The 13,284-nt window shown below is 38.9% G+C and overlaps 1 protein-coding gene across 1 annotated transcript; it reads left to right on the forward strand.

The window, feature by feature from the left end:
- Nucleotides 1–7,092: 7,092 nt before the first annotated feature.
- LOC126687674 (uncharacterized) lies at nt 7,093–8,699 on the forward strand. The gene is made up of 2 exons (XM_050382230.1): nt 7,093–7,735; nt 7,801–8,699. Exons 1-2 carry the CDS (start codon nt 7,093–7,095, stop codon nt 8,697–8,699), a joined length of 1,542 nt encoding a protein of 513 aa, XP_050238187.1.
- The last annotated feature ends 4,585 nt before the right edge of the window (nt 8,700–13,284 follow it).

The raw sequence follows: 13,284 nt of genomic DNA on the forward strand, positions 1-13,284 counted from the left end.
TTGTTAGGATCGCGTGTTTCATGGAACGTGAAATTGAATTTGAGGTTGCGCTCGAGATATAGTTGTGCCAAGTGTGGCGTATGGTTAGATTCAGATTAGGAAGTTTTCGTGATAATTTACGATTTATGGATTAAGGATGTTGGTTATGCTCCATGTGTGTTTATACACTACGTTTTTTTTTTAAAAAAAGATGTTATCTTTCAGATTATATTTTTTTTCAATTACTTTGGGTAAATGGATATAAAAGTATTTTCATAAACAAAGAGATTTGCGTTGTTAAATATTATCCTTCTGAGGAAAGGAATAAATTTTGTAAAAATTAATTCAAAAGGAATAATAAATTTTTCGGTTGAACGATTCTTCAAATTATGTTTTTGTTTGAGAAAATTTAGAAGCGACTTAAAATTTTGTGATGTTTTGAAACATTAATGTGTATTTTCAATACGAAAGATGTTTCCACAGTTGGTGTATTTTCAAAGAGGAGATAAATTGATTTTAGCAAGTTTGGTTTAAAGAGAACATAAATTTTGCTAAATGAACTGTTTTATAAACGTATTGAAAAGTAAGGGAAAATTTCAGATTCAAAATGCGAATATTTTGAAAATTTTCAGGGGTTTACAGAACTGATAGTATTTTTTTTAACAGTAGAGGCACTTCGATTTTTAATATAAAAGAGGCGTAAGACGAAAGTTCTGAATTTAAAACGTTTTGTGTATTGAGAGATTTTATACTCCATTGGGTTTGGTTTTGAGCATAACTAACAGTCTGGTCAGGGTAAATTAGTCGTAGTGATCTCTCATTGTATATGAGGTTATAGTCAATTGATTGAATTATTGTGAGAATTTATATTGGTTAGGATATATGACATAGCTGGTTCGAAAATCGATAATCGTGGTTAGTGAGTTTCGACAACAATGTTGTTTGGTTTGATGCTGTTGTTGAGGGTTTAATTGTTGAAAGTCTGGTTACCGGTTGGTTCGAATATGAAACCTTTTGTGTGTGGAATAAGTTCAATCTGTGAAACATAGTTAGGATGTAAGTTGATTGTTAATTACCTTATGTTATTACGGGCTGTTTATTTTTGTATTATTGGAGGACCAATTAAGATTGAGATGGTTTGTTACTAATCTGGAGATTCTGTTATCATGAGATAGGTTCACGTATTCTTTTAAATGACGATATGAGTTTTTGTGTTTTATGATTCGCGAGGTTGATGCTATTATCAAATTTGGTGTTAATCTTCGGACAGAATGATCCAAGTAGTTTTTGTTTTTTGCCAAAATATTATTTAGTTGTTATTGAGTATTGTTATCGATTATTTTGGTGGCGAGCTCGTTATAAGTGGACAGGTGAGTAAGTGTTGTGGAACGCAATATTTCTTTTCAGTGTTCCTGTTTGATACGATAGAGTTTGGAATTGTAAGAACTATAGTTTGAGGTTAGGGCTTGTTTTTGCGCTTTGATAATATGGATTTGGTAATTGTTAAGATTCGAGCTGGTTTTGGAAGCCATCCTGATAAAGAGTAATTGTGATTCTCAGTTGGATAATTTTTGTCTGTTCACTTTTGTGTTGATCAAGTGATCGTTGGAGCACCAAGTTGTTAGGATACGAATGTTGTACATATGTGTGTTGTGCCCGTTTAAACTTTGAATCAGTTTCAGATTTAAAATTCGAGGTCGAATTTTTCATAGGTTGGGGAGAATGTAATACCCCATATATTTTTGGTTGTTTCTTCTTGTGTTGACTTTCTTTGGGTGAAAATTTTGTTAGAGTTATCATTGAAAACATTCGAGGTTTCGTTCTTGATAATCATTAGAATTTCAGTCGAGTTTCATGTGAGAGGGTTTGTATTCCTTCGTTTGGTTTCACCTAGAAATGGCATTATCGTTTTATGTTAAGTGGAAGTTAGTATGATTCTTTTTGTGACCATTTGAGATTGTTCAATTTATGTAAGTGGTAGTATTGAGTCATCGTTCAATTTATGTAAGTGGTAGTATTGAGTTTTTTTTTACGATGACTACGTGTGTTTTTGTTCTGAAAACTTATAGTTTTATGATATGTTTTTACATGGGTTGTGTTGTGTTAAATTCGAGGACGAATTTTATATAAGTTGGGGAGATTGTAATATCCCGTGTTTTTCCGTCATAGTTTCGTTGTGTTCCCGACATGGTTTCGGATTGTTTATGGTGGAATTAGCAAGTGTGACACTTTGATTGAGGTTTGGGTTGTATATTGTATGTGTCGTATGTGTCGTGTGAGTTTTCGATGTTATTTTGATTTGTTTCCGGATTATAATCGATGATGTGTTCGTGTGCCTTCTGAATCTGTCATGCTTTAGTAAAACGTCTATATCTCCCAATTGCACCGTCTGATCGGGCTGGCGTTTGGATATGTTGTCCCTGAGAGGATTTTCTAAAAACAGTGCGGTTGGATCGTGTTTCTGAGGAGGCGCGATGGAGGGCGCGATGGGTCCAACGCGCCTTGCATCGCGCCCCATGAAAAACAACTTTTTGGAGTAAGGCGCGATGGAAGGCGCGATGGGACGAACGCGCCTCGCATCGCGCCTGTCGTGTAAACTCGATTTCTTTGGCATATAAATAGACCCTTATCTTATTTTAAATACTTCTATTTCATTCCTAGTAACCCTAGCCGACCTAAAACACTTTCACTCTCTGAGATCGATCCTTGTTTCACCCGCCCCTCTCAATTTCAGACTTTGGCAAGTCTTTCGTTCATCTTTTCTCGTTTCATCGTTATTCATTCATGATCACTACACTCGTCGTGATTCGTTACATTCATTATTTTAGCTATTGCTGAGATCATTCTATTTGTTCTTCCTTGCTCAACGAACCCATCATTCCCTACGTGTTCGAATCGTTATTGGTACGTAGTTCAATCCCTTCTTTCACCGTTTCGTTTCGTCATCCTGAATGCATCACGACTGATGTCCTATTGACTTTGTTGCTGCCGTTGTATAATTTATCTTAGGTTGTTTGTGGCTTAGGATCGCTTGTCTTGCATGTGCACAAGCCCTATTTCGTCGCTGAATCGTTTACCATTCTTACCTTCAATCGGTAAGTCGAATTTCTTGATTTCTTTCGTCGTTGTTGCGATACTGTAGTCGGCTTCTATTCCTTTAGCTGCTGCCATTGTTTTGTTCATTGTTACTTGTGAATTCTTTAGTCAATGATAGTGAATTTTAAGTTTTTGGTTAGTAACTTTAGATTTTGTTTTAATTATAAAGAAAAGTAATTAATTTGATTTCGAATATCAAATTGGCTAAAGTACAGTTTAGTCCCTAAATTGGCTAAGGTACAGTTTAGTCCCTAAACTTTTATAAACTTAAAATGGTTAAGTTTGGTTGTAACTTGGGTTACTTGAAATTGAGGTTATTGAGTTCTGCTTTTAAAATGGATTATTATTTTATCGAATTATTTTATAAATATAAACTCGGGTTTATATTTGATAACGTTTGAGTCGGGTTAGACTTGGGTCACCCGACAAGTGAGGTTAGCTTGGTAGTTAATGGTAACTCGGCTAACCCACTATTTGGAAATTATTTATTATTTAAAGTATTAAATAATATTTATAAAATGGATTTTAAAGCGAGAACTCAATAGACTTGTATTAATTGAGCGTTTCTACCTATTGGGTAATTTTGTGTTATTTGGATTGTTTTATTCTGACGTGTTATTTGTGCTAGTCATATATGGTGTCTAGTACTCTCTAGAGTTAGGGTCTGATTTAAAATTGGTTTACATTTGTTTAGACTCGTCGAGCTGTTCGTGCTTTGGAGTCCAACCGAGTTTAGGTTGCTTGACAGGAGTTATCACGTGGATTAGCAAGCAGTGAGTTTGTACTTTCTATTTACCGCTTTATTAAGTAAATTGTTATTTTAATATTAAATATATATACTGTACGTATATTTCGAACTGTTTTTATATTATGGCTTCTAGTTGGAACATGCTATCTAATGGGCATCATTAGGACTGCATGCGCACCGATATTGATCTAGAAAAGGTATGTGATATATGGTGGTAACTCGGTATGAGCATAGCTCTCGGGACTAGTAGAGTAACTCGGTGTAGCTCAGCTGTCGGGACTCTGATTATGGATTAAGAATGGTCGGTGGTAACTCGGTGCAGCTCAGCTCTCGGGACCAGGCCCATCGGATTATGGTTATATTTAGTAATGTGGATTATGGTTCCAACTATTATACATAATGTTGTTATTAAATGTTTTAAACGGTTTTAAAGGTTTTCCACTTGATAAATATAAATATTGGTATGAACTCATCTCAGTATATCTGACCCCGTTGTTTTTGCAATTTTTCCAGGGTTATGATATGAGCGAGTCAACTGCTCTCCGATTCTTTATTTCCTCGGAGGTTTTACTTTATCTAATAAAGTTTCTTAAACTGATTTTATTCTTAGACCACAGTAGTAATTAGAAATCGTATTTGTCTAATACTTGTTATCATAATTATTCTACTAATTTAATTGTTTTGCCTTTAATATAATAACTTGGGTTATTAAATATTTATGCTATGACTCGGAATTGATCGAACAATTATTATATAAATGTTGTATTTTATGAACTGCTAAAACTAGGCTAAAGTCTCGGTTGCCCCCGAGTATTGGTTCCTTGCAGGTTTATGTAATTGTTGGTTATTCGCAAGGTTAGCTACGGGTTTTGGTACAACCATACCCATACCCTAGCGCCGGTCGCGGTCCTTGAAAATGGGTCATGACAACGAACATGCACCCAAGGGCCCGAGCGTGCACCCCGACTCTTGTACCCCCGATTGAGTTGTTTTAATAACCGTTTTTCGTACGCGCATACCGAGATTTGAAATCGAATAGTATTCGATTAATTAGAGGCGTTAACCTAAAGAGGTTCAACGAGAATCGATTTAAAAATGGTATTCGATCAGTGAACGAGTTAGATACCGTTTATCGGGATAAACACGTGAAAAGCAAGATGAATAATAAGAGTAGTGCGTCGTGTCTCGAGTCTACACTACTAGAAATCTGGCCTTTTGCGACGGACGTTTGCGACGGATGTCAAATCCGTCGCAATTTAAACAAGTTTGCGACGGAATCAGCGACGGAAGAAAAATCTGTCGCTGATTCCATTGAAAATGATGGCAGGAAAGCTCCCGCCACATTTGCAACGGAATAGCCGTCGCAGATCCGTCGCTTTCGTGGCGGGACAACTCCCGCCATTTTAAATCCCAAATTATTTAGCGACGGATTAACAATATCCGTCGCTAAATGCATTGTTGAATGAAACGAATCGTTTCATTCAACATATTTGCGACGGACGACGGAGTCCGTCGCAAAATTAGGGTAAGAAATTTGCGACGGACTCCTTTATTCCGTCGCAAAATGTGCTGAATAAAACACACCGTTTCATTAAGCACCATTTGCGACGGACTAAAGGAGTCCGTCACAAATTTCTTACCCTAATTAAAACGCGTGATGCTCCCTTCTACTTCTATTTTTCTTTTTGCCAAAAACTGCTCCCTTCTTCTTCTCACCGTTCGCTGGTCGCCGCCGTTCGCTGGTCCCCGCCGTTCGCTGCTCGCCGCCGTTCCCTGATCGCCGTCCTCTTCTCGCCGTTCACTGCCTGCCGTTCCCTGGTCGCCGTTTCCTGCTCCCGTTTGCTGCTCGCCGTGTGCCGGTCGCCGCTGTCCTTCTCCTCCTCTCTGCCGCCGTCCTCTGCCGATCACTGCTGCTCGCTTCCATTCGTAGGTTAGTTGTTTTTTATTATTAAATCAGTTAATATATTTATTAATTTGATTATGTTAAATTAATTAGTATATATAGATTAATTACTTAATTTAGGTTAATTAATCTAATTTAATATATATAGATTAATTAATTAATTTAGGTTTTATTAGGTTAGTTTATGTTAAATTTGATTATGTTAGTTTAAATTAGGTTAGGTTAGTTTATGTTAAATTTATTATGTTAGTTTAAATTAAATTATAGCATATTTTATATTTAATTTTCTGTTTTTAAATTATTTAATAGTTAATTTATTTTTCTGTTTTTAAATTATTTAATAATTAGGTTAATTTAATGTAAATTATGTTGAATTCATTTTTAGTATTATTAAACTATTAATAAAATTATGTTGTTTTTTAAAAAATTGTTTAATAAAGTCGCTTGTTAATATTTTTATTATTGTTAGTTGATTAAATTAGGTTAATTTGATGATAATATTATAAGTTGTTTAAATGTTAACAATTTATGTTTAATTTAATTAGTTAATTAGATTAGATAATAATTTAAGATAATCCATTACTCTTTCAATTATTTGCGATAATTTTGGTACATTTGTGTATTGTTATTTTCTTGCAGGAATTCCCTGAAAAATGGGTGATACTCATTTTTAGGGGAAGTGCTGTCGATTTTTTGTTAATTATTTTTAATTAATACGTGTTTTTATTTACCATGATAGGTCTGACAGTCGCTGATAGCCCGCGCACCGTGGTTCCGATTGATCTGGACGTTTCACCTTCTCTTTGCGGTTCTGCCTTTCAACAAGTACGTTTTATCGCTTAATTAATTTGATTTAATTTAGTTGGAATAGATTTTATTGATAAGATTCAACCTAAATGAACCTCAGGTTTATTCCCACCGAATAAAATCGTAAACCTAGCTGTAGAGTTCCCGTCCCGTGTGTTCAAGAGATTGAACGAAACGGGATTGTACAGTTTGTACAGTTCGCAAAACTGGTGCTTCCGTAACTCGATCACGAAAAAACATATATGTCTAGTAGCGGTAGAAAAATATTTGGTAGTTTTCCAGCGTTTGTTCTCCGGGTGGATGTTTAGTATATGTTTTGCAACGCTTATTCCTCGAGGAATATATTATTAGTGTTACAACGCATATACTAAATATCGCACTGAGGGAGAACAACGTCGGAAGGCTGCCGAATATTTTTCTCCGTTGATAGGCATATATCGTGGCCGAGTTACGGGGCGCCTGTTTTGCGAATGGGATACCCTACCTTTTAAGCAGTCAATTACATTGACTTTGCTTATCTCGAGTGAAAACCTCATCTCTAATTATCCGCGCTACAGAAATGGAGACAGATCGCAGTTGGATGTACAGAAGCCACACAAACGGGTTACTAACCACAGGGTACAAGGATCATGTGAAGGAGTTTATCCGGTTTGCATTACGGCATCCGATTTGTATGAGTGGGGTACAGATAAAATGCTCCTGCCCTAAGAGAGGTTGTCGAAATACAAGCTATCGGGATGTCGATGAGGTGGAATTCCATTTATTGAAGAATGGGTTCGTGAAAGGTTACCAAGTATGGGTTTTTCATGGCGAGGGGAGCGTTTTGAACCCCCCTCCCCTTGCACAGTTATCAGAGCAGGATGTTGAGTTCGACTATGAAAATGAGGGGCCAGGTGAGTTCAGTTCCGCTCAAAGAATGATTCTTGATGCGGCCGGTCCAGAAATAACGTTTCCTAAAGATGAGCTCCCGAATGCTGAAGCTCAAAAATTTTATGATATGATGCGTGCGGCTGAAGAAGACATATGGCCTGGGAATAGCAGACACTCTCCATTTTCTGCATCTGCTAAAGTGATGGAGATCAAGTGTCGACATAAGGGTTCAGTAGCTTTAGTTGACGACGTATGCGGATTGATACAGGAGCTGCTCCCGGAGGACAACAAGATGCCTACGAATTTTGCTAAAATTAAGAAGCTGGTCAAAGGTTTGGGGTTGCCGGTTGAGGTTATTGACAGTTGTTTCTATAATTGTATGATTTATTGGGGGGAGGACGCGGATCTAACGCACTGCAAAGTTTGCAATTATGCGCGTGGAAACCTGTGACCCACGGAAAATCCACAAAAAGAAAGGCTAACGTGCCATATAGTAAGATGTTCTATTTTCCAATAACTCCGAGGCTACAGAGGTTGTACGCTTCGAAAACAACTGCTCGGCATATGACGTGGCACGCAGACCACGAGATGGATGGTGATAAGATATGCCACCCGTCCGACTCTCCGGCTTGGAAACGTTTTAGTGAACTGTATTCTGAGTTTGCTGATGAAGGAAGAAATATCAGATTAGGCTTATGCTCCGATGGGTTTCAGCCATTTACCAATTTTGGGCAGCAGTATTCCTCGTGGCCGGTCATTTTGACGCCGTACAATCTCCCCCCAGGCATGTGCATGAAGGATGAGTTTATGTTTTTAACGGTTTTGGTACTGGGGCCTAGAAACCCGAAACACCTAATGGATATCTTCCTAAAGCCGCTGATTGCAGAGTTGAACCAACTGTGGGAATGTGGAGTCCAGACATATGACGTTCATAAGCGTCAGAATTTTCAACTAAAAGCGGCTCTTATGTGGACAATAAATGACTTTCCCGCTTATTCTATGTTGTCTGGTTGGAGCACTGCTGGTAGAAAAGCATGCCCGTACTGCATGGAAAACACCGATACATTCACACTGGATAAAAGCGGTAAACAATCGTGGTTTGATTGCCATCGCAAGTTTTTGCCTCCGAATCACCAATTCCGTCGAAATGTTACTGATTTCCGTAAGGGGAAACGAGAGGTCGGCAAAAGGTTTGCAGGGGTGAGAACTGGAGATGAACTGTTAGCAGAGATTGATCGACTGGGGTTTAAGAAGGAATTTGAGCCTGGTGCGAAAGTTACTAATGCATTACTGTGAAAAGATCATGGGTGGAATAAAAAAAGTATCTTTTGGGATTTGCCTTATTGGAGAACGAATGTAATACGTCACAATCTCGATGTCATGCATATTGAGAAAAATGTCTTCGATAACATTTTTAATACCGTTCTCAATGTCCCTGGGAAAACAAAAGACCATGCAAAATCTCGTGAAGAGTTGAACGACATCTGTGATCGGCCAGGGTTAGCTAAAGATCCGGCAACTGGGAGATTTCCAAAGGCAATGTATGCTTTGGATAGGGATTCAAAACGAGTTTTGCTTGAGTGGATTCAGAAAATAAAGTTTCCAGACGGGTACGCGTCAAACTTGTCTAGATGTGTTGATCTAAAGGGGCTGAAAATGCATGGAATGAAAAGTCATGACCGCCATGTTTTTATGCAACGACTTCTGCCAATCGCTCTTCGGGAGCTACTTCCGAAGAACGTGTGGGAGCCTCTAACAGAGTTAAGTATCTTCTTCAGGGAGTTAACTTCCACGTCACTGTCACAGGAAGATCTAAACCGTATGGAAACTGAGATCCCAAAAATCCTGTGTAAGTTGGAACGTATATTTCCACCCAGCTTTTTTGACTCTATGGAGCATCTCCCCGTGCATCTTCCGTATGAAGCTATGATGGCAGGACCGGTTCAGTATCGCTGGATGTATCCATTTGAAAGGTAATCAATTAGTCATGGTTTTTTCTCGAATCCATCTGTTCATATTACTAATATTAATATCCGGTTACAGATATTTGAGGAAATTGAAAAAAAATGTCACTAATAAAGGCAGGGTGGAAGGGAGCATTAGTAGTGGATATCTGCAAGAAGAAATCGCTAAATTTGCATCCTATTATTTTGCTGAAGGTGATCCGATGTTACCCGTGCGTTTGGGAAGAAATGAAACTTCTAATATGGATATCGATGAAGATCCCGACAGACTGGGAATTTTTAAACCTAAGGGAAAGCCGTTGCGTGGTAGCGGTAGGAGATATCTTGAAGACGATGAGATCATCGCTGCTCGGACCTATGTTCTTCTGAATTGTTCCAAAATCGAAGATCATCGAAAGTAAGCATTTAAATATAGTGTAATATTTCACATATTTGCTAGAATTTGATGTAGTTTGGGCCTCTTCCATTTAAAGGGTTTTTGTGGCCGGATTGCGCGAAAGGAACAGTGACATAAGTGAAACAGAAATTGAAAGAGTGCTTGAAAGTGATTTCGCCTCTTGGTTCGAACAATATGTACGTATCTTATAACAATGGACTTTCATTTTTATAATAAGGTTTATAAATCTTACAAATTTCTAACTCCCACAGGTGAAAGATCCAACTGTCTGTACTAATCCGTTTATTCTGAGTCTCGCAAAGGGACCGTGTAGAAAGGTCACCACATATAAGGGATACTATGTAAACGGCTTCAAATTTCTTACTCAGGAATATGGGCAGGATCAACTTACAATGAATAGCGGTGTCTGCGTACGGGGAACAGAATATGTTGAGGGTGAAAATGACTTTTATGGAGTGCTAACTGACATAATTGAGTTAGAGTATCCAGCTCTACCAATGAAGCATACCGTCATTTTTAAATGCGAATGGTTCGACCCTACGGATACAGGCACGGACACTACCAATCGATACAACTTGGTAGATGTTAATCACAGACGCAGGTACAATAAATACAAACCGTTCATTTTGGCAGAACAGACTGACCAAGTTCACTACCTTCCATATCCAAGTAGAAAACGGGACAAAGTAAATTGGTGGGCAGTTTGCAAAATTAAGGCACGAGCAGAACTTGACATGCCCGATGCGATTATCCCGGCCTTTCAAGAGGACATTGAAGAAAATCCCCTTATAGTTGAAACGGACGACAATCCCACAAATTTAGCTGACCTGAATGAGGTAGCGGACGAAGATGCGTTGCAAATCCCTCCTGCTGAAGATGAAGAAGAAGAATTTCCGCCATCCTCATCAGACGAAGATGAAGAACAACTTGACTGACGTATTTGATATTTTTGCAGTTTTTGTTAGTTGTATTCATTTATTATTGTAATGAATTAGTTATATTATTAAATATATTAATTAATTTAAATATATTAAATTGTTAACAATTAACAATGTATTTTTTATAATGTATTTTTCTGTAATGTTTTGTTATAATTGTTAAATTGTTATATGTGGAACGAAACATATTTTAATGTCTACAGGTATGAGAGGGGTGGGTGGTTCAGGTGATCCGACTAGAGGTCGGGGACGTCGGGGTAACCCAGCTAGAGGTCGGGGTCGGGGTAACCCAGCTGTGCGTGCCCTTGTTGAGGATATCCCTATTCAGGATCAGCAGCAGGAGGTGGAGGCGGCACCCCCCGTTTAGCCCCGACAGCCAGGAGAGGCCCCTGCAGAGCTGGATGATCTGGGGAGGCCACTGTGTTTCCCAGACGCCAGCAGGTAAGAATGTAAATTTTTAGTTTAATTTTTTTTTATCGTTTTGCTATAGAAAGTAAAAGTTTGCTGTAACCTCGCAGGGAGAGGCTGTTTAATTCTGGACCAATCTCCCGATCTATGCGGGAGATCTTTAGAAAGTGCTGGTTCGAGAATGGGCGAGCCTGGCGGTTTCTGACTCCAGAGCAGAGAGATTTCTATTGGGAGGAATTTAAGGTAATAAATTGTTCATTTTAAAGTTCGAATTTAGACTAACGCAAAATTACTAACTGAAACTTGGTGTTTATGTTTTGCAGAAGGAATACTGGTGGGATACTGCGGATTTCAGCGACGATGTCATCAAAGGTGTATTCATGACGCATGCTGCCAACCGATACAAGGACATCATTCACAGGATGAGAGAGAAGGACGGAAAACATACCTCGATCAGCCAAGATATCTGGGATTCTTGGCAGGCCGTCTGGGCGTTAGAGGACGAGAAGAAGAAGTCCGATGTAGCTCGCGCTAATCGGATGAGCGAGCCTGCTGGAGCCGGTTCCGGACCAATATGCCATACAGGAGGATCCCGTTCCGCCATCCGACATATGGATGTGTTGATTTGTTTCTAGAATTCTTTTTTATTTACAACTATCTTTTATTTTCTGATTTTCTGATGAACTAACAAGCTATAATATTTTTCTTTTAGGCTGAAGAGCTCGGCCGCAAGCCTACCGCAACGGAGCTGTATACTCGGATGCACTCCACGAAAGCTGATAAGGGTGTCATGGTAGACAAGAGGGCCCAAGACATGAGTGTAAGTCATAAACCTATATAATTTTAGTAGTTGTTTTACTTTACTCAAGTGTTAGATTAAATTAGTGTAAAATGTGTTTTAATTTAAATTGTAAATGTTAGATTAGGTGTGTTAACAGCCGGTGGGTTGTATATGAAATCTATATGTTTGCAGGATGTCCCTGAAAAATGGGTGTTGATAAAACTATAGAGGAAATGCTGCCTAATTTTCGTTAGGATTTATACTTACATTTCATATGTTATACGTTTTAATTAGCCGTTATGTGATATGTTTTTCAATCTTTTTGTAGGATGCAATTGCTCAGAGACTTGATGCTGCATCGCACCCGCCGACCGGAGATGGTGGTTTGTCTAGCACAGCGGAAGTCGACGAGACCCAGCTATTTCTGGATATCGAGGGCGTCAACAAGAAGCGGCGTGTCTACGGGTTGGGTTCAGCGACTAGTGCGTACGTGGATACGACGACGTCTAGTAGGGCGAGGACCAAGCCCACACAGTCACAGCGAACTGAGGAGGAGATCGAGCGGCGTGTGCAGGCAGGGATCCAGGATGGACTGCGCCAGATTACCACTGAGGTGGAGGATCTCCGTGCCCAGAAGGCGAGAACCAATGAGAGGATGGCCGAGATGGCGAAGATGATGCAGACTCTTCCTCCGCAGTATCGCCCACTCCCAGGTCCTTCAGACGATGACGACACTCCGACTTTGTAGTGTCATGTTTGTATTTCTGACATTTTGTATTTTGTCACTTTATACATTTTGTGTTATCTTGTTTTATACATTTTCTTACGATATGTAAAATATAACATGTTTTTATATGAAATCGTTCGTTTTTGGAAATTGAGTTTTACTGAGAGTTGCAAATAATAGATTTTACATATTATAATCGTCGTGAATTGAATAGGGAAACGGACGAAAAATAGAAAATTTATGTCCAAATTGCGACGTGTTTTGCGACGGAAAATATTCCGTCGCAAATATTATCATTTTGCGACGGAAGCAATTCCGTCGCAAAATGATGCAAGTTTGCGACGGAGACATAGCCGTCGCAAACTTGCATCATTTTGCGACGGAATTGCTTCCGTCGCAAAATGATAATATTTGCGACGGAATATTTTCCGTCGTAAAATATTTCAATCCGTCGCCAATACGTCTCCCTTTTCATTTTTTGGGAGACGACATTTGCGACGGTGTGTTTGGATATGGCGACGGGCTGGCCGTCGCCATATTTGCGACACTCTGGTCGCTAATATTTTAGCGACCAGAGCTTTTGCGACGGACAAATTCTGTCGCAAATTCGTCGCAAAGGTGTATTTGTGACGGAAAATGAGTGAATTGCGACGGAATATTCCGTCG

This window comes from Mercurialis annua, linkage group LG6 (genome assembly GCF_937616625.2).
Source record: "Mercurialis annua linkage group LG6, ddMerAnnu1.2, whole genome shotgun sequence".
In the NCBI taxonomy this organism is placed as follows: domain Eukaryota; kingdom Viridiplantae; phylum Streptophyta; class Magnoliopsida; order Malpighiales; family Euphorbiaceae; genus Mercurialis; species Mercurialis annua.

Excerpts from the sequence above, each read along its gene's own strand:
- LOC126687674 (XM_050382230.1), top strand. The coding sequence starts at position 7,093 with ATGGAGACAGATCGCAGTTGGATGTACAGAAGCCACACAAACGGGTTA. Across the intron at positions 7,736-7,800 it reads AATTAAGAAGCTGGTCAAAG|GACGCGGATCTAACGCACTG; the intron begins GTTTGGGGTTGC and ends TATTGGGGGGAG.